The 22,084-nt window shown below is 34.0% G+C and overlaps 1 protein-coding gene across 1 annotated transcript in view; it reads left to right on the top strand.

Annotated features, from left to right (window-relative positions):
* The window catches only part of LOC129226082 (ecdysteroid-phosphate phosphatase-like), a 50,476-nt gene extending 29,363 nt beyond the window's left edge, over positions 1-21,113 (top strand). Inside the window, exon 5 of the mRNA XM_054860672.1 lies at positions 20,070-21,113. Coding sequence (XP_054716647.1) covers positions 20,070-20,302 — 233 coding nt within the window. The 3' untranslated portion in view covers positions 20,303-21,113. The remainder of the gene's footprint in view (positions 1-20,069) is intronic.
* The last annotated feature ends 971 nt before the right edge of the window (positions 21,114-22,084 follow it).

The raw sequence follows: 22,084 nt of genomic DNA, 5'->3' as shown, positions 1-22,084 counted from the left end.
ACGTATGTGTTTTGCATAACTCAAAAACGGTATGTCGTAGAAAGTTGAAATTTGGTATGTAGACTCCTAGTGGGTTCTAATTTTGCACCTCCCATTTTGGTTGCATCCGGATGTTCCAAAAGGGGTCTTTTACACTTCTTTGGAGGAAAATCAGTGCTAATTTCAATGCAAACTCAAGTGATGTTATAATTTGGCAAACTTTTGGAAATAGTTTTGTCACCAACTTGGCGACAAATTTGGCAAAAAAATTTTTGAATCTGGTTTCAATTTGCCGATATTTAGAGAGTTAGACCTTTGAATCACGTTGAAGTTGCCGGTATTGGGAAAATTACTCTCTGTAAAACGTTTTCTCGCTTCGGTTCGCGACAGACTAGGGGTGAAAATATTTAAAGTGTTTCCTTGCTTGCTCCAAGTCCAGGGTATTAGTATCCTTAAATTGATGTAAAAGGAAGTCATGTGATGCGCACATCATCTCGTTATGATTATTGTTATTGATTATTTTACAAAATGACAAACGAAGCACCTATAAATAAAGGAGTGCAAATGCCAAAATTGAAGATTTGAGGGTAAATAGTATAAACAGTAAGGGGACCTCTCATCAGTACCTATAAGTTCATAGAGGGATGGCTTTTAATGGTTTTTCATCCGTATCTGCATTCAGGAGTGCGTCCCCCTCCCCCTTCCATATTGTTTACTCCTACGTCCGTACATATATTTTACCCCTTATTTTAAAAATCCCGGCCCAGGCTTGGGCCCGGGCCACCAATGTCACTTTTGCCCCACCCCGCCCGTGCGCACCCCTTTCTGCATTGTGAGAAAGACATACCAGTGTGTCAAGCAACTCATTTCTGCCCCCACCCCCCTCCACCTTGCTCGCCCCTTTCTGCAATTTGAGAAAGACATACCCTGTGTCAAACAACTCATTTCTGTTTAATGGTACAACAGTTCAGTCATATTAGACATTAAAATCGCAAAGTGCGATGTAGTTCTGATTTTTTAATATGTTGTTTGTGTCAGTTAGGGTAGTGTAAATTTTAAGTTTGTATTTTTCAAAAACCTGTGCTCGCTGCGTAATTCGCGAAAAACTGCGAAATTTTCGGACTTTTTTTAGTTTTTAGTTTAGTAACTCCTAAACTATCCAACTTTTGATGTTAAATGTAGGTACCCATTTTAAAGCACATTAAATGTTGAACAATTTAAGCTCAAGTGGCGTTCTGTACGACCTATAGTTTAGGAGATATCGTACTCCAAAAATTGGCCATTTTTGGCGAAAAATAAGAAAAAATATGCTTCGATCACATTCCACGCCAAATAGGGACATGAACTCCGACTCTAATTGAAAAAAAACTGGGCATACTGTTACAGTACACTTAATTTGCTTTCATTTAAGCCAAAAAGGAAGGATGTAGATTCAATAGTTCTTTTACAATTGCAAAACAGACAAATAATCGGAAAAATCGATTTTTGATGATATGAGACAAAACACTTCTCAAGAATATATGGAAGATCCTATTCTAAAAAAAAGGGGGCATAGAATAATATAATACGACTCTAATGTGTGTTTATGTAATTTATGTGTGCTGACAAAGCACGGCGGTTATGGAAAACTTAAATATAGGTCAATAATTAACAGCCCTATGCAAGTAACGCAAACATTCCTTCCCCTACGTATATATGCCTTTAACATTGATGAATTTTCGGCCGTATTTCATTTTTCGACTGGATAGTTATCTATCAAGTTAGATTTTGAATAGATAATATTTTTGAACAAAAGACCTTCAGTGCAAAACACTTCCCATTAGAATAAGAGAGACATGGACAAAAGAAAAAAACCAAATGATTTCAAAAGGGTGAAATTGTATTTACATGTTAGTTTTATCTTAAAATTAACTACACTTAATGTCCTGGTTTTTATGGTGTATTTGATGAATACGATCGTACTCCCGAACTGAAAAAAAAAAGGTAGTGATAGATCTATTTTTTTTCCATCTTATTATATTTATTTTTTCTTTTTTGTCTATTAGAATGGCAAAGTTGTTGTGGTCAGTCTTTTCAAACGGCAGATTGCGCAAAACTGAGCGGCTAAGATCAGTTCTACAACAACAACGTTCTCCCATATATCCCTTCTAGCACTAAAATGAGAGAAATCTGAAAAGGTCGGGTGAGGCTGGATCGTTTAATGTAGTAATTGGTGACGAACCAATCTCAAAACTTATGTTGGTAACTCCGCTCTGAGGCATCCTTCTCCTCTGCCAACCATTTGTTTACTTGTCGGTACTTGCGATACGAATGGAATGAAGCTATTCTTTTGGTTGGAAACTAACAAAGACGGTTCACAGTTGCATTACATGCTTCTTTGAGGAACAGGTGGAACTGAACACTGTCGCAGGATATGGGGGGATGCCTCATTTCCATACAGAGCAACTAGCTCCATCTACAGCTTCGACTAAAGTTTCGGGACTCACTTCAGGGAGGAAAGCTATGATGGCCTAGTCAACGTTATACCACTTCGTTTGAAAAACACCGCACAGTTTTGTTTTTCTTAGCCAGACATGGGAAGATGTGGTATCACATCCACTAACTGCGTGAAGGAAAGGTCTAAGAGGTATTCTATTTTTCCTCTGTTGAAAAAAAAAAAAAAATAAAGCTGAATACAAATTACCTGGACTTAGGCACTTTTCTGGAAGGAAATATTTTGAATGTTTGAGACAAAAACAGCAAAAAAGAAAAAAAGTAGATCCACATCCTCTTCATCATCGATCACGATCTGTTGAGATGTACTTTTTTCGATGGCGGTTCGGATAATGTTTCAATCAGTTTCTCTAGTTGTATTTTTCTTCAATGCCCTCAAGTCGCAACCTAGGGAGCAACTCGTCATTGAGGTGCCGTTTATTTAGCGCGCAGTCGTTCTGATGTATCCGAAGACAGTAAAAACGTCCCAGAGTCATTCCAGTTCTCCAATAAAGTTAAACATGAACATAATTCATTAAACTCACCGAAAAAGCACATAACTGAATGCTGAATTGCTGACTCGTTTAATATGTTACAGCTATGGATTAGTTCTTTCAGGCTCTCCTTTACACTGTAAAAAATATCCGTGAAACATCGAACCAAAATCGGGAGAACATTTGCTGGCTCTTCTGTTTGGGGAAAGAATGAACCATAAAGCGGCGTCGTTTTCTTCCCGCACGAATGGTGAAAGCTGAAACCTAGAATGAGTCTCGCTCGCGCAAAAGACTAGTGCGAGGTTGAACCAAAATATTGATCGGTTGAGCGCGGGTGGGTAGCATATGGTAAAACAATGAAATGGTTTTATTTAATGCGAAGGTTTAGAGCGTGATCGAATTGTACTTTGGCCCAACTTTAATATTAGAAGCAGTGCGTAGTTTAACGTACTATTATTTTGTTTTTAAGTATTTCTAAGAAATCGAAAATAAAATAAAAAATCAATGTTATTAAAATCTAAATGAGCAAAAAAAAAAAAAAAAAAAAATCTGGCTCTATTGCATATTCTTTCATTTAATCACCTACGCCGATTTTCGATTTCATTATTAGTTTTATTACTATCGAATCCAGTAATAATTATAATGTAAAACAAGAACTTATTTTTTCTTTTTAGGCATAAAGATATTTTTTCAACTCTTATAATTTTAAAATTTCATTTAACTAATAAAGAATTTCAGAGATTTTTTATTTATTTTTGTTAATATTATTATTCTTTTGGAGGAAAAATATGAGCAGATTTAAAAGTAAAAGCTAAATTTGTGCTTTTGCCTTTGTTTGAAAAGTAAAACAAAACATAAATAACACAACGTTAATGTGTAAATTTGCAGGACACTGCACACGTGTTTCGGGGGTTACAAGGAACCTCTTTTAAATGGGGAAGAATTAAGCTCATGAAATAAATATTATATATTGTTTCAAATGTGCTTGAACTTTTATTTCGTTTCTGTGTGTAGAAAAATGTATTCTAACGCATGAGCAATAAAATTCACTTTTTTTTTTTTTTTTTTTTTTTTGCGTTTATGCATTGAATTTTTCTTCAACTATTTTTGCCCACAAGTAAACATTTCATTTTTTAAATAATGTATGATTGATTCAGAAATCAATGTGGGAGGGGGTGAATAAAGTACATCACCCCCCCCCCCCTAGGACAGGCAAGGCAAACTTTTTTGTTGAATTAAAACTCCGAATTAATTGCATAAACTAATTGATAATCAAAATTAATAAAATTGTCAGGTAAGAGTATTTCTGCAAAAGAAAAAGCAAATTACAATTTTATACAAGTTGAGTAAAAAGCATAATTCAAAGATTGATAGGAAGTAATCAAGCTGACTTTGTAATCAATAGGTGTTCTTTTAGAAAAAAAAAAATACATGCTGGTAGTGTTTTAAAATTAAGTATGTTTAAAAAATACAACAGATAATAAGTTTTTGTTTTAATTTGTTTAGCATTTAAATTGTGTATTGTTACTGTACATAAATAAAAAAAAAGGATTTTGAGATCTTTAATTAAAATCATGTTTTTTACAATCACAAACTGCGATAACACTTGACACGTTGGGTTTCCTGTTTCTACTAATGGCTTTTATTGCAACCATTATTTGAATTCAAGACATCAAAATTCAAATGAATGCCATGGGCTGGATGTTAGATGTTATGTGTTGTATACCGATTTTGCTTAAAAAAGATTGTGTCAACTCAAGGTAGTGGCTTGTAAATTCAGTAGACACCAGCTAATGTGATAACATTTAGGCGAAAGTGAATTGATATCAATAACCGGCTGATTATAATAAAAGAGAAAGTTGAATGTACATATGCACAACCAAACAAGGCTCAGCTGATAAAATTAAACAACTGTGTTACACAAATATTAAATGTCATCACATAAAGCGGTGTCTACTGTAATTTGATTCCAAGGCACAGAACGCTGCATTATAAGTATAGAAAAATAAAATCAAAAGACAAATCAACTGCTGTCAAGTGAAAACAGTAAGCAATCATGATTGCTCAACAGAACCCTCCCTCTATTTTATAATCTATACATAGCACAGGGATGATTATACCTCCCAAAAGCAGGGGAGCACCTCTCTAAATGCCACAAACTCTCCCCCCCCCAAAGAGAAAAATACTCCTCAAAGCAACCCCTCCCATTACATTTCAATGCCGCAATGTGCGCCACAACCCCCTTCCCCCCAGGTGGCACCCCTGCATAACACCATGAAAAATTAGGTTGTAGTGGAGATTAGTTCAAGAACATTGAACTCTTATTTTTCTACTTAATGTAAATAAAACCTTTTTTTAAAAAATTGCAAAAAATTCAAATTTTGTAGCATGTGCAAATTTCAAGTGGCAAACAAACCTAATACACATTATTTTTATGGTTTATCCAGTGACCACCTCTTACATAAATCCCCTTTGTTCTACACAGTTTTGATTCTGTAAAGTGGCGAAGTCATAAAACCAGGATTTTGTTCTGTTTTTGAAGATTTGATTCAATAACCATTTGATTGAATTTACTTCAGATTCAATTAACCAGCGTTCACTGTATTTTTAAACATCAAAGTTTTTTTCTAATAAGCAACACATTCATTTATTTCGACATAGCGACACATTAATAATAGTCAATTAAAGTAAGAAAAAGTGTTGTTTGCGTGTTATGGATATGTCATATAAACAGAGCAGTGGCAGCTGTTGGGGGTACGGGGCATGCCGTCTCCAAAAAAATTTTTTTTTGTTTAAAAATATTGCAAATAATGTGTTAACTGGTTTCACACCATCTTTTCTTTTTTGAGTTCCCCCAAATATTTTTTTTCAACTACAGCATTGCTTTTTAAAATTAACCGAACATACTTGAAAATTATGGAAAAATCAGTAAATGAACACAAAATATAAATTAAATAATATCTTTATTCACAAATGTACATAAAAAGTTTTAAAATATCCAATTTTAAACATGCTTATGTTATTTCTCATAACCAAAAGAAGATACAATATAAAAATTCCATACATGTAACAAATACTTACATGGGTGGCTTACTTAAGATTAAAAAAAGGGGGAGGGGGGAATTTAGGTGGCTAACTAACACCGTAATATGTATATTAAGTTCTATTTTTCTTTCGTACTAATGGCAGTATCTAGGGACACATATACAAAATGTGGAATGATTTTAGGAGCATCGATTTGACAAATTTAATTAGACTTATGCTATTTTACGTATAATACAACTTGCTGGAAAATCGATAGAATGCATGTTGTGGACAAGGTACAGAAATGACATTTACGTGCATTTTATTTTTATAAAACAAATTTTAAAAACAAAATGAGAGTGATAAATATTTTTTATTACTCGTTGTGAGTATTTTGAGTAAAATATATCAGTATGTATTTTTTATTGAATGTTTAAGAAAACTGATCTCAAAAAAAAAAAAAAAAAAAAAAACTAAATTCTATTCTTTCCTTAGATTAGTGGGCAGATAGGTGATGTTTAATGTCAAAAAGAAAGAAAAGAACTTCAGTCTTTTTACATTATCTGCTTTGAGTGGACCCTTTGTGTAAATATTAGAAGTCGGTACAGAACAGAAATGGTGGTACCACACTCATCATTCATGGTGTAATACATATTTTATCTTCATTAAGCCATGAAAATAGTAACAATAATGATTTAGTAAATAAAGATGAATTTAAAAAAAAAAACAAAACAAAACAAAAAAAAACAAAGATGAATGTACAATAAATAAACAATTGAATAAAACAATATAAAATAAATAAATTACTTCAAGCACATCTCCTGCACAGGATGCTATTTTTTTTGAGACAGCAGACCACAAAGTCGGGATCCTGTCAAGGGCCGCTTTGAGTAAGGTTCTGTGAAAAGCATAAAAGTGTACTAGTGTACAACATATTTAGCGCAGCATTTGCACATAAGATGTATCTTAAAATGGAGTAGCTAATTAACTAACTTAACTCAGATAAAGATAATGAAAAAAAAAAAGAAATATTAATGCAAAAAAGGGCTAAGTTGGAAAACAACAGGTATGACTAAGGTGACCATATGTTCCGCTTAAAAATGACTCCCGTGGTCCCTGGACATGTTCAAATGTGTCATTCTCCGAGGTAACAAAACGGAAATCTGAATGCTTCAACTGAAGGTCATTCATACAGCAATTTAAGCTTTTCAAGGCGATAATTTAATCACAAATAATATTTGAATTTATTTTAAGGTTCCTTGGCCCTCATACACCTGTGGAAAACGTATTTGTCGATTGGTAAAAAAGCGCCAATTGCCAATCACGTATCTTATTTCAAGGTGGATTAAAAAAATAAATTGTATGTATGAAATTCTGCCAAGCATTTTTCTCTTTTTTAAAATACTCAATCACTCCACACTCAATCATCAACTGGGATGTAACTAAATTTTTACTTACATTCACCCTAATTTAATAATACATAACTTTAATTTCTTTATTTTTTCACTTGGAATATTCAATGCATCATTGAAACAGAAACCTTAATGTTAAGTTAGTACTCTTTTAGTGAAATGCTTTTGTAGTTAATGCTACACATGCAGAATACCGTCCATCTTGGTTTTAGACGCTAATGCTTTCTCTACGGGAAAATCTGCTACCTATTCCAAGCATAACCCGAGAAATTACTGGAATATTTTCATGCGGTTTGTTTTAAACGATGGCTATGACACAGAACTAGAGATGTGCTTCTTTGTTTTTTCTGTGGTTATTTTGAAATTTTTTTAATAACATTTTAAATTTTTAAACGACTATTTTCACACGTTTGAAAAATGATAAGGAAAAAGTGAAAAAGGCGCGATGGAGATTGAACATTTCTCTTTAAAAACATATTTTAAGTTTGTTTCTGAGACAATTTGTTCGTTTAATATTCTCCACTTAGTAAAGCCCTGTTTTCGAAAAACTGAAAAACTGTCAAAATCACGCCTTCCACCAGACCACATCCATTTCGTTCCACTTTGAGGAACTCTCTTCTCCCCTTCGCCTGAAGTGACAGGATAGGCAATAAATTACTGGATCTCTAATGAGCCTTCATCCCCCTGCTTCATCCTTTGTCGTTTTGTGGTTTCCGTTCTTACCAAACAAGTTCTTTTTTTGAGGTCGAAAATGCTGACTAAAATGTAAACACTCCTAATAAGAAATGGGAATTGAGATGAGAGAAAGCTTTGATTTGGGGAACCGGAAAGTAATGTTGTTTTATTTAAACTTTTTTTTTTTTTTGAAGTTTCTATTAGTTCGAAGTCTCATGTAATGACAAATTAATGGAAAAAAAAAGAATTATATATTTTATATATTTTGGATGAAAAAAAAAGCAAATCTGATCATTTGAGGCTTGCTACATAGTCTCGGCAACATCTTGAACTTTATCTTACTACATCGAACCAAACGCACATTATTTATTTATTTATTTTTTCTTTTTCGAATTCTATTTGATAATTTTCCGAAGTTATTTCATAAACTTTTATTAATTTACTTATTTTTTAATACTTTCTTAAAATTAGTATTGAAAATGCTAACACATAAGATTACATGCTCAATTATGTGATTTTAAAGACATTTTTAACCTGGTTCAAAGTTATCCTGACGGAAAGAATAACTTTGAGCCATGCGAGATAAATTATTTCAATAAAAGTAGTGCTACTTTACACCAGAAGAAAAATTGTTAAAATATAAAGGCGTCAATGATTTAAATGAATTTATGAAATTAATGGTTTTAATCCTGAATGATTTTCTTTTTACATTACTTTACTTTTCCTTTTTTTTTTTGCTTTTCTTTCGGGTTTTTTTTTTTTTTTAATTCAAAATTTTTTGAAACAAGTCATTATATGGTCTGTCATTTCTGCTATGCACCACCAGTCATCCACCCCAGACAAAACACTTCACAACAATTATAATTTGTATGCTAAAAATACATTTTATTTACAGACTTACGTTTTCAGCTGTAGGGTCAGGCGAGGATGTAGGGAATTATGGGTCAAAAAACCATAATCTCTCTTTTTTTCTAAAGTATATAAGATAAAATGATTTCATTTGACGTGGAGTAAGCTTAAATAATTTAGAAACTTATCAAATAATCCCTTTACCTAAAATTGCATTATTATTTTATTTAAATTATTGAGACCAAGAATTACCCCGAATTTGGGAAATTACTGGTCACACATGGGGTAAATATGGATCACACTTTTTTTTTTTTTTTAATGATATATGCGTCAAAAGTAACTGAATATTCTGAATTGTTATTTATTAGCTGATAAAGAGATTTTTTAATGATAAAAAGTGTCGAAAAAACTCATTATAATTGAAATAGTTTGATGTTTCTCTTACTAGTTGAATACAATTAGTTTTTGCTCTTTGCTCTAAGCACACTATTTCGAAAAGAAATTTCTTTAATATTTGTATACTTTCATCATGTTACTATCAACTACAAGGTCTTTTTTTTAATTAATATTTCAGTTAACTCGGGAATTCTCATACTTTTCAGATCTGCAGCACTCTTTGAAGAATTAGAATTTTCTCACGGCACCCTAGCCCATCCGTAGTTTTTAAAATAACTGCCGAAGTTTCAAACAAGTGCCCATTTAAGGCTACCCTAAAGTTCAAAACCTAATGTATCGCTCATGATTCAATTACTCCGGCTTTTACATATTCATTACATGGCTCATAAAATTAAGAAAAAAATAAAATCCAAGGAAAATTTCAAGTTTTAACCATGTTTTTCAGCAGTTTTAGCAAGGAAAAGCGATTTGGCCTCATTAAGAACATGGGCCCTAACAAGGAAAAATCTGGGCAAGGATTACTTCACACAGAAAACGCCAAAAAGTACTATCAAACTAAAACAAATTGAAAGTGTCTTTAATATCAATACATATTAAACTACATTTGATAGCCTCTAAAACATTACAAAAAATCCAATGTTTACTTCCTTGGAAAAGAAATAAGATCAATCGTTATTGTTCGTCACTCAAGCGTACGATTCGTGAATATATATGCAGCATATGGAGCACATGATCATATCCCGCCTCGATACTCCAATGCCATATCATACGACATTGCTCTTCGTGAATTCGACAACTACATAAATTAGGCTACAAGAACAATAAACGACTTTTTTTATACTAGTAACCTATGGCTTTTCAAGTCGCACATCCTCTTATATTTTTCCTTTTAGATCAAAATAACTGTAAAAAAAAAAAAAAAAAAAATCATATAATTTAATACCACGGCCGTATAGTTAACTGAACCTCAACCGTGAGTTTTGGTTCAGATTTAGAAACCTTTACGCAGTTTTGGTTTTCTGTTTCTGTTGGAAAGATAACGAAAAACCAATTTAGTTTTGATTTGGACTTAGACTGGATTGGAAAAAAATTCAAACTCAAAAGCTTTCATTTTCAGACAGTAAAGTTACACTGCAAGGGATGGAAATCATACTTATTTTTCTTTCAAACACTATGAATCATGAAATACACCGGCAGCTCAGTCATTTCCAGCCGAGGACTGCAGTTTTGTGCTTATTATCAGTCTTCAGCTCGGCATAGGAAAGTGACTGAGTTGGAGATGGAAAACCTCTTATGGAAGCCAAGAGTGCCAAACAAACAGATAGCTAATATAGAATTAGCACAGAACCAGACGAGTGACCAAAGCAATGGTTCGGTTCAACTCGAAGATTGAAGGCAGAAGACATGGTATATTCAGAAAATTACCGCCCGCAGTAATTTACTGAAAATATGAATCATGTTTGAATATCAATGATTGCTATTATTATTTCAAGTGCCAACGACAATCTAAAACAGAAAACTTAATTGTTGAGTAGACACACCTTACCCAACATTATTGGTTGAACCAACGATCAGACTTATTTCTCATGCTTGACCAAGAAAGCTTTCGGTTATAAAACAAAAAGGCTATTTTTTTCTAATGAAACTTACCTTTATGTGTATTTCTGTCAAGCAGAAAAAGAAGATGCCTGGATTGCATATGTTTTTTAATGCTTAACCCTATATATATGTTCCAATAAAAATTAAGAAACCCTATTTTTATTCATAAAAAAATCAAATTTTCTATTTTTTTCAAGAAAAAACCGGAAAAAAAAACGTTTTTTTTTTCTCCACTTAAAAATGTCTGGAAATTTTATACAGCTCTACTCTTTAGTAATAACGTTTGCTACACGTTTGCCTCGTTATTGAAAACTACATGTTGATAACGCTTTATCATCAGTTTCTGACGACGAGGAAGTCATAATCTAGCGAATTTTTTCTATACTACATCAAAAATGTAGGATGACTTTATTTGTCTGTATGATCTTATTGGGCAAGCCCACTTAGCGTATATTATTGATAACATGGACACTTCGTGGCACCCCTGGGTGTCGCAACACCCAGTTTGAGAACCCCTGAGCTGACTTAGGCTGTAAAATATGCACATCTTTCAAATTACTTCAAAAAGTGTCTCTCGTGGACAAGCAAAAATTTCCTATACCTTATTCCAGAAATTTATTTATTTATTTTTTTTCCTTGTACAAAATTTAAGTTTCTTTCCAATTGTAGAATGGCACGCTAATGTCATACACATCAAAATATTTCTGATGTTCAAGTACAGAATGAATTACGTTGTAGCACCATCTTTTAACAGTTTCAGAAATGTTTTTGCAATTGTTTTATTGAAAATTCTTCCATCTTTTTTCTTCTTGTCTCATTTGATACTCGAAGGATTGCTATTAATTTAATTCTTACTTTGTCACTTTATGTGTGCCCTAATTGCATGTTGGCATAGTTTATCTTCAAAACTGGACTTGATTTGCCAAGGCAAAAGGGCGTGATACTTCAGCAGTAATTGGAGGTGATCAGTGGTGGATACAGAAATAATATTTGGAGGGGGCCAAGAAATTGAAGAGCTCCCCCTCCCCATTTCAATTTTTTTTATAGCGAAGTTTTCATGACTTTATTTTCAAATGTGTTTTCTTTTTCTTTCTTTTTTTCAGTATCCTTGAGGCGAATTAATATTTTTTAAATACATAAATACTATGTACTCTTCTACTGTGAATGTAGGAGTAAAATATCTTTTTAGCATTTCAAGCCAATTAAATATTAAACACTAAACGCTATATAATTTCACCGAGATGCGGAAAAATGAGCAATTTTATTACGAACATTTTTATAATGATTATGACACGAGAACCAGGTCATTAAATAAACCCATACCCCACTTGAGTTTTTTTAATGAATTTATATTTTAATTATAAATATTATGTAGATAAGAAAATTTATAGCTTTATAATATGTAGGTTTTATAGAATTTAGAAGCTACTTCTTTACGGATTTCAAAGCAGTTGCTGATTTGTTCTTAAAAAAAAATAGACACTACATGCCGTTTAAATTAATTATGGTTTGGTCAAGCGATTTACTTCATTTTGCATTTGTTATAAGCTGAAAAAAAATCAATTATTTCGCAAATAGCTTCCTGGTTTGAAATGACTTTTCTAGGTACATTTTCACACATTAAAAAAAAATGTTAATTACCGATTCCATCGAAGAAGAATTAATGGACGAATGGCGGTATTGAGTTCCTTTGAGTTCGAAACCAGTAAACTAAATTGCCGCTGTGATCTCTGACTCTTTTTCTGCTTTGGTCTCCGACTCCAGTATTACTTCTTTAACAAACAAAAATGCTTTCATTCAAATACGATTTGTGTCTTTTGTGCTCTTTTAAATAACTATAAACATTTCTTCATTTTATATAGAGAAGTCAATTAAAAAAAAATAGTTAAATTAATTTTCCCTTTTATGGGGTGCCCGCACCCCCTGGCACCTGTACCCCTCCCCCTAAAATCCGCTACCGGAGATGATATATTATACAATGCTGCACTTGAAGTATTAACATTTCCTTTTGAGAGAGAGGGGAGAGAGTTCAGCACAGGAAAGGATCAGTCAAAGTCAATGCAGTTTTATGTTTTACATAAAAATAGACAAGAAAAATATCCGAAAATATACTGATTCTGATTTACCCCGGTGACCAAGAATTACCTCCAGTAAACTAGGGTATAAATCAGTATACTTTTAATACTCACTTTTAAGAATTAAAAAGAAGAAAAACATATGTAGGCATGAAAAGTTGAGAATACTTGCTATTAAAAAAACATCAACAAACTTGTTCCTTCAAAAGTGTTTCACGTTTTTCCGAGACAATATTTTTTGAAGATATTTTTATAGAAGTATGATAACTTTTGTTTTCCCTCTGTTGTATTGTTGTTGCTCTGAGTGATACCCCCTGGGAGATTAGACCAATATTTGTTTAATAGTTTTAGAAAAATATAGGCGCTTCAACTCGGATTTTTTTTCACAACATAAATTGCTGTTTTAGTTATATTTAATCTATCAAACACAGTAGCAGCAGGGCGGGGGGAGGAAGGGGGGAATTTTTACCAACGAATAAACGGATACCTTTCTGGGGGGAGGGGAGAGGCCTAAAACATCTCCCCCTTGCCCCTCCGTATGAGCTGTCTATGCAAAATCAGATATGATTCGAAAAAGAAATAATTCTGTGCCCTACATGACTTCATTGTACGCTATTTGTGCAAAAATATTGAAATTGTCTCGCAGCTTTGTAAATTCCGGCTTTGTACATAAGAATTATTATGGAACAACTGTTCTAAAACTAAATTGGGATGTGTCTTTTTTTTTTTCTTCTTTCTTTTTTCTGTCCCTGCTTTCTAAGGAGTTTTAATCTTGCCTTTTGAGAAGAAGATTAATTTTCATTTTTATAATTTTTTATCGGAGCAAAAACTCCGACATGGTGGGGGCGGATATTGCGTTTTCCAAATGCCTCAAACATGCTTTGTGGGAGTTAAGCACTCTCTCAGAAGGTAAAACATAAAAATATATGATATGATAAAATGAGCAGAAACTCAAATGTTCCAAAAAATATTTAGTGTCCTGTGAAAGAAGTGAGTTGCTGCAGACTGGATTTTAGAAAAGTTGGTCGAATGTTTCAGAATTTGGGAACATTGCTCCTTTTTGTGGTTTCGGTTTCTGAATAGTGTGTCAATAAGTGACTGGATATTCATTTGATAAAGGTTGAAAATGATAGCGAAACTACCGTGTATAGCGTATACATAAAATAATATAGAATTGAGAAAAAATATACTATATATATATATATATATATATATATATATATATAAATGGATGTATGTTTGTGGGTGTGTGGGTATATGTGTATGTTTCTTATACAAATCCACAGTTTTCGTCGGATTTCTTCCAAATTTGGCACAGAGGTAAATTGTTACTCAGGAATTCATATAGGCGGGTTTTTGAAATTTAAAAAAGATCCGAAGAGGTTAAAGTTTATATTTTTAATCATAAATTGCTCTTTTCGACGCGAACAAATTTTTGTATAGTTATGAATTTAGTCTAAATGAAAAGCCCGTAAAAAACTGCCCTAGATGATGTTTCTTCGAAGATTAACTACTATCGTTAAATTTAGGAACTTTGATTCCAAGCTAATAAAAATGATTTGCAACTTATAACCACCAGGATATATTTTAAACACAATCAACACAAAAAGTATCATAAACAACGGCCGTTAAAGTCTCTTAGCGACAAGCGAAACTCATGTTTGGTAAGAGAGCCGTAGATAGGCGAAATAATGCTGAACATCGTTTCGTAGCTCCAGGGATCCATTGATGTTACCTATGGTTCTACTTAATTTGAGTGCTACCGTTAAATTGTAATTTTTAATATTGCTTAATTAAAAAATCCACAATAGTAAGGGTTGCGTGAAATTTTTTTATCTGTGTTTTATACGTTAATAGCAAACAAAATACAAACATTAGTAAGATATACATATTTCATTCAAGATTGACGTACTATCTTCGACTGTTTCAGCATTAGAATACTTTTATTAAAACCACATCTACACTGTAAAAAAATTCCGAGACGTTACTGGTTATTTCCGTGGAACTCGGGATTCCAGAGGTTTTCACCTTTTTCCCCGTAAAATCAAGTATCATCGCAAGAAAGTTTCCTGAATTGCTAAAAGATGCAAGAATGCAGACTTCTCACTGGTGTGAAAGATAGTTTTTGCTACCAGTTTGAAGATTTACTGAGCGTGTTTATTAAGTGTATCGGCTTTAGCTTGATTATGGCCCGTCCAGGTTGATTACGCTCCCAATGGGAGCTAATATGTCACTGGATAGCTGCAGTTTTGCGACGCAAGGAATATTCGTTTAGCCTTGGTCGTGGTTGCTCTAATGCTTCTGGAACTTTCGTAGTAAGCCAGGAAAGTTCTAAACAAATACATTAAATATTTTAAAATTTTCTAGAAGGTTCACGACTGGCTTTAACAGGGGAGATTTCCCAATATTTAAGAAAGGTTACTGACTTTTATCGGAAGACGTTCCTGGTTTTTGTAAGATATGTTACTGGTTGAAATTGAGCACATCAGCTGCCTGTTATTTTCCAGGAACGTTTCTGAATCGTTTTTACAGTGTATTTCATTCATATGATCCTTACCAAATCAATTTCCAATGTGTAAATTTTCTGTATACTATTCCTTGATTTACGTTAAATCTTTAAGTAATTCAGTTCAACTATAACCAATAACCTAATTCGGTTAAATAGAAGTCGCTCCAGGCTATCAAAGAACATGTATGTTTGTGGGGGTGTGGGAGGGTATGTTCCTTCTAGAAATCCAGTTTTCGTCGGATTTCTTCCATATTTAGCACAAAGGTAAATTGCTGCACAGGATTTCATATAGGCGGGTTTTCGAAATTTTAAAAAGACCCAAAATGGTCTAAATTTATATTTTGAGTCATAAAATTGCTCTTTTCTACACGAACGAATTTGTGTATAGTTATGAATTTAGTCTTAATGATAAAGCCCGTAATAAACTGCCCTAGATGGAGTTTCTTCAAAGATTAACTAATATCGTTTAATTTGGGAACTTTGATTCGAAGCTAATAAAAATTATTTGCAACTTATAACCACCAGGAAATATTTTAAATGCAATCAAAACTAAAGGTATTCTCAACGTTGACCGCTAATGCCGATTCGCGACTACAGTAAAGCATGTTTGGCAAGAAAACCGAACGAAATAGAAATGCTGCTGTTAAGCGTTTTTTGAATAGCATCCTGCAAAGCAGGAATGCATTGCGGTCTTCGACGGTTCTACTTACTTTGTATGCTTTCTTTTGGTATTTCCGTTGCCGTAATGGTAAAACGAAATAATAGATCAGTATTTCGAACATGAACAGCGCAGAAAATATCAAAACCAGCTAGGTATAAATACACTGCTTGACAATTGCTAAGGAACAATTACGTTTTTTGGAATAGTTAAAAATAGATAATAATTAAAGAAGCAGAACGAAATATATAGTTAGTAGGGAGGATGAGCCTTTATTATAAGTACAAAATGATACAGATATAATTGCATCATTGAAGTAAAAACTTAAAAATAAAAAAATAATCCTACTTAAATGATTTTCATACAACCACAAAAAAAATGATTTAGGTCAGAATGATGGAGACATTAGTACCTTAATATGATGTATGATTACCAGGGACACTAATGCACAATTTACATCTGTTTTCCATATTCCCCATTAATTATTGAGGAGTGCTTGGGGGATGTTTTCCCACTCCTCTCTCAATGCGGATTTGAGTTCTTGTAATGTTCTGGGAGGGACGGTTCTTCGCACAACACGTCTGCCAAGAGACTCCCAGGCAAGTTCAATTGGATTTAAGTCAGGAAAGTAAGCAGGCCACTGCATACGGAGAATTTTTTCACTTTGCAGTGTGTCTGACACTTCAATGCTCCACTGTGACCGTGTATCGTCGTCCGTAAAGAGAAAGTCTGAGGCTACAGCCCCCCTAAAAAGACGAAAATGGTTCAGCATAACATCTCTGCAATACATTTGCGACGTGTCGCTTTCTTATTCAAAAATGCGAAGCGGTGTTCTGCCATTGTGCATGATGCCTGCCCACACCATGACGCCTGGGCCGTACCGATCACCTTCGCAAACAAATTTTTGTGCATAACGTGTTCCACGCTCTCTCCATAGTAGTTGGTGACCAGAATCACTTGTCACACTGAAACGAGATTCGTCAGAGAACATAACTCTAGACCAGTTTTGATGATCCCACCAACATGTTCCTTACACCAGCGTAATCTCTCTCGACGATGGCGTGGTTGAACTTGGATGCAACGTACGGGCTTTCTTGCATACAAACCGACATTATTTACTCGCCGTGAGATGGTTCTTGCAGAAACATGCGTACCGGTAGCGGTTGTTAGATTTGCAGCTATCTGTCCAAGAGTGAAATTTCTGTTCCTTTTTGCCACGAGGGCTACATAGCGATCCTCTGAAGGTGTGGTGTTCCTACCACGATTCCCGGCATGCTTTTGCAAAACATTTCCACCTTCAGCGGCCGTCTTTAATCGGGAGATGGCACTTTTTTATACACCCATTGCAGCAGCCACAGTGGTGACACTTTGACCTGCTTCCAGTCGTCCAACCGCTCATACATGATTGTAGATACTCAAATGATGTCTTGCTGACATTTTACTCTTAAGTATTTCAAGAACCAAACAGAATTTCAGAGAAAAACCTTTTTTAACATCTAGCACTATTTTTGTTAAAAACCAAACAGCGTGAATTTTTATACGAATCTTGAGCGTGTATGCACTGTCTTTTATACAGATAACAAGTCTTGGTCTACCACGCCATCTGAACTTGAATTTATTTCCATTGGCCAGGTGGTTGAGGTACATATTTGAATAAATCACTTGTTCCTTAGTAATTGTCAAGCAGTGTAATTCATTCATTATCCATGCACAAGTTTTAACAATTTAACGTTGGATGGTCCTTAAAACCAATCTGCATATGTTCTTTATACTATTCCATGATTTACGTCGGATCTTTACCTAATTCGGTTCAACTAAGTTTAATCGCTGAGAGCTAACAAAGAACAAGAGTAAAAAACACTAATTTCGCAAATAAATTGCAAAATAATCATATTTGTGCTTAGTAGCGTATCTGGAATTTGTTTTTCAAGGGGGAAGGGGATGGTCATGACGTTTCTTACATGCGCATAAGCTACCATACTAGGATTGCCAATATGCGCTAAAATTAAAGGTTGTGCACCTTTTTTACCCGCAAAACCGTACGGAAAAATAATTCGGCGGAATTCATACACTTTGGGAGGGTTGGAGTTTTAAGTTTGGAAAAAATGCAAATAAATATTAATTTATATTTAAACTGTTTTAAACTGCAAAAAATTGCTACGTTTTTTATATAAACAAATTTCTTCATTTGAAATTTTATATTACCTTAACGCTCGAGTAATAGTACATCTGATGAAGCATCTTGGCCAACTAGCAATACTTTTATATCTGTTAGCAGGTATGATGCAACTTTTGACACTCAGTGATTGCTATTTAAAGGCATGATGAAATATTACTCCACAATATGAAGTTTTTTCTTCATCGTGAAATAAGTTGAAAAAAGCTGCATTCCCAATTAAAAAGCTAAGTTCGATAGCTGCTATTGTAAACATTTGAAAAATATTGGAAGTTTGTAGCTACCATTAAAGCATTTCAACCGTCACTGAAGAAGTGCTGTGACATATGAATGGACAATTATCACTATAATAGCTTAAACTCTCTTAAACAGCATAGGGATAAAAGGTGAAACGCTTTGTATATCATGTGTAACCTCATTGGACGATTAAGTGCTGTAAATGTATGTGAGATATAACTATTTTCGATACAGATAGCTTTATGTTACTTGCTCAAGGTTGGTTTCACTCACAAATGTAATTCTTCTTGCTGCTGCGAGGGGGACTAAGAACAATATTTAGGAGAAAGTTTTGAATTAAATTTATTTATTAGAAAAATTTGAATCAGTTAAGTTTTAAATTTTAAACTACGTTTCGAAACGTGAAATACATTTCGTTTGCTTTTAAGCTGTAGATAAGGGGAACAAAATATGCAACAAGATTCTGTAAAATGTAAACAAAAGATGTCTATTATGCAGTTGTAAATACAAACAGACATTTATTTTTCAAAAAATTTCACGGCCTGCAAATAATTAAAAAACAAAATTTAACACGCATAGTGACCAAAATGCACATGCCTACTTTTTTCTCTGTAACGCAGTTTAATTGATGGTTTTTAAATAGTACGTTCAATAACTTCACGTCCACCTACTTCTAATTTTAATGTTTTACATACCTTAAAATAATGACTGTAATGTAGTCAGTGGACCCATTCCCACCCCTCACGACGATTGTATCCCTCTAAATTAAATGTTTGATGCTCTCTAAGGAATACTCTGACTAAAGCAACAAACTTAAAACATGTTCCCTCTACCTGCATCAGTGTGAGATATCATGTATAACATTTACGGCAAGTATTAGGTCTTAAAAATTTGAACTAGAACTTAAATCTTGACAAATTTTAAATCTTTACAAGACATTAATATTACTGTCTAACTGTCATTTTTACTTACGAAAATAGAAATTTGACGTCAATATAAGAAAATAAAACGTAGTTGACGTGCGTCTTTTTAGGCAAGTTACACTTATCCAATTTTACTGTATGTCATAGCACTAAATCACCATGGCAAGAGCGAGCAGACACATTAGGTAAAGTTTTTTTATACTAAGAAAACTTTTTCTGCGAAATGTGCTTGCCTGAAAACATACAAAATAACCTTCACTTGTATCTTCACTTCTCATGTAAACAAATTATGTTTTTGTACCAGCGACGTAGTTATTGTTTTAACTACTGAGCAGTGTCACAGGGCATAAGGATATATCCAATTCCAAACCACTCTGTATATTAACAGCTTGTTAGCAAAGCAGAATGAACAATATGTTCAATGTTTATTCATTGTGATAAAATTATTTTAACTACCATTTTTGTATAACCTCTAAAAATGTTCTGCATCTAAAGCTGTTACTGTCATTAAAAGTGAACCCCCCCCCCTTTAGTAAAAGTTCTTTTTATTATTGTACAACAAAGCTATTCAAATAATTATTTCCTTTCTAGGGGATCTTCTGTTTGTGGGTCATGCCGCAACCTTGGATACATGTAGCCGACAGTTAATTGGTAAGATGCCAAGAAACAATGACGAAGTTCAACGCCTTATGCATCATATTATGTATGCTGCTGTTGCTATTGTTGAAAAAGATTCTGAAAATGTATGGGAGTTAGTTGACCCACCTTTTCCTGCCCTCAAACATACCTCCAATGCTAGTTTTAATTGGAAAGTGTTCTTATAACACAAACTGATTGCATTTAAATGTTCGCTTATTTATTGTTGCTTCACTATTTATCTGTACAGTCGAGTCCCGACTTACGCGAGGGATGCGTTCCAAGACTCCTCGCGTAAGTCGAAATTTCGCGTTGTGGAAAAATATATGCATACAAATTTTTTAAAGCATACCAAATACTTTTAGACACTTACAAACATCCTTCAAACTGCTCTAAAGCATTCTTTAACCATACACTACAGTTTCTTGCATAAAGAATTGAACATTTACTGTATTTAAAAAAAAAAAAACTGTTATTCAAAATGAAATACTTTAAGATGAACAAAATTAATGACCAATGGGAATGAAAGACATAAAATAAAAAAACACGGTACACACAGCATGTAGTAAAATTTAAATGATGCACTATAATAGTACAGTAGATACAGTAATTATATTTAACAGTTAAAAAATGAAGACAGTGAATATTTATGCTCCATGATCAGATCGTTATTCTTATCTAATACATTTTTAAATACTGTAACGGATCCGGTGCGACTTCCAACTTTCTTGAAAGGACGACACAGTTCTTGATAAAAACACAGGAGCTTTATTTACACTATGTACAGAAGAAATCGTTAACAACTGCTAAATTAATCATCAGCAATTAAGCAAATATCGCTCCACACCGTAAACTCAACGGTTACACACGTATTTACTTCCAAATACGAAAAACAACACAGCGAAATGCCTCGCAATAAACAGAGCGAATACACTCTCAGTTCGAATTCTCAATCGAAACTAACTTTTTATCAGCGTAACGGCTTATATACACACCGAAAAGAGAGCTCTCAAATATTCCAGAAAATGCTACACCGTTCTACACTTTCATTGATAAAATCAGTGAATGCAATAAGAAAAAAAGAATAGGGGGAACGTATACTTCGGCCGAATGTAAAGGGGCTGTATATTCATTACGGGAAACTATTTACAGGTTACGTTACTACAATGATTACTATTTACAGAATTTGTAACATTGCCCCCTTCCTAAGGACTGCACGTCCCGGGCAGTACAATCCCCAGAAAGGGTGTCAAACTTCTATCAAAAGTTCACAAATACACACATTAAATAATAACCAATAATGCTTAGGAAACACAATAATAACAAGAAATATTACTAAACATTAAAAGCAAAAATTATCTACAACTTTTATGTTATCAACCATGGTTGTTTACGTAATACTCATGAACTATGGCCATAGTATGGGGCTAACCGATCATAATGTACAACCCTAGGTTTTGAATTAGGTGATTTTTGGATCCTCACTACGACGTCATTCAGTCGGTTAAGGACTTTATAGGGGCCATCCCAATGTGACTGCAATTTGGGTGAAAGACCTTTCCGTCGGATGGGATTCCATAACCAAACCTTGTCGCCTTCGTTGAATTCATGTCCAGTAGACCTTGTGTCGTATCGGGTCTTCATCTTCTCCGCCGAGATGTTGATTCGCTCTCGTGCGAAGTTATGAACGTCTTCCAACCGAGCCTGGAGATCCTGGATGTACTCCTCAGGCGATGAAGGCGCATCCGGAGGACGACCGAAGACGAGATCACAAGGTAGCCGAAGCTCTCGTCCGAAGAGCATCTGAGATGGGGCATATCCGGTAGTCTCGTGGACAGCACTGCGGTAGGCCAGCAGGAACAAAGGTAGCTTTTTGTCCCAATCCTGTTGATTTCTGGAGACCATAAGCGAGAGATTATTCAGGATTGTGCGGTTAAATCTCTCCACTATGCCGTCCGATTGTGGGTGTA

Source organism: Uloborus diversus, chromosome 7 (genome assembly GCF_026930045.1).
Source record: "Uloborus diversus isolate 005 chromosome 7, Udiv.v.3.1, whole genome shotgun sequence".
NCBI lineage: Eukaryota > Metazoa > Arthropoda > Arachnida > Araneae > Uloboridae > Uloborus > Uloborus diversus.
The sequence above is the reverse complement of the archived record's forward strand: the minus strand, read 5'-3'. Positions and strand labels throughout refer to the sequence as shown.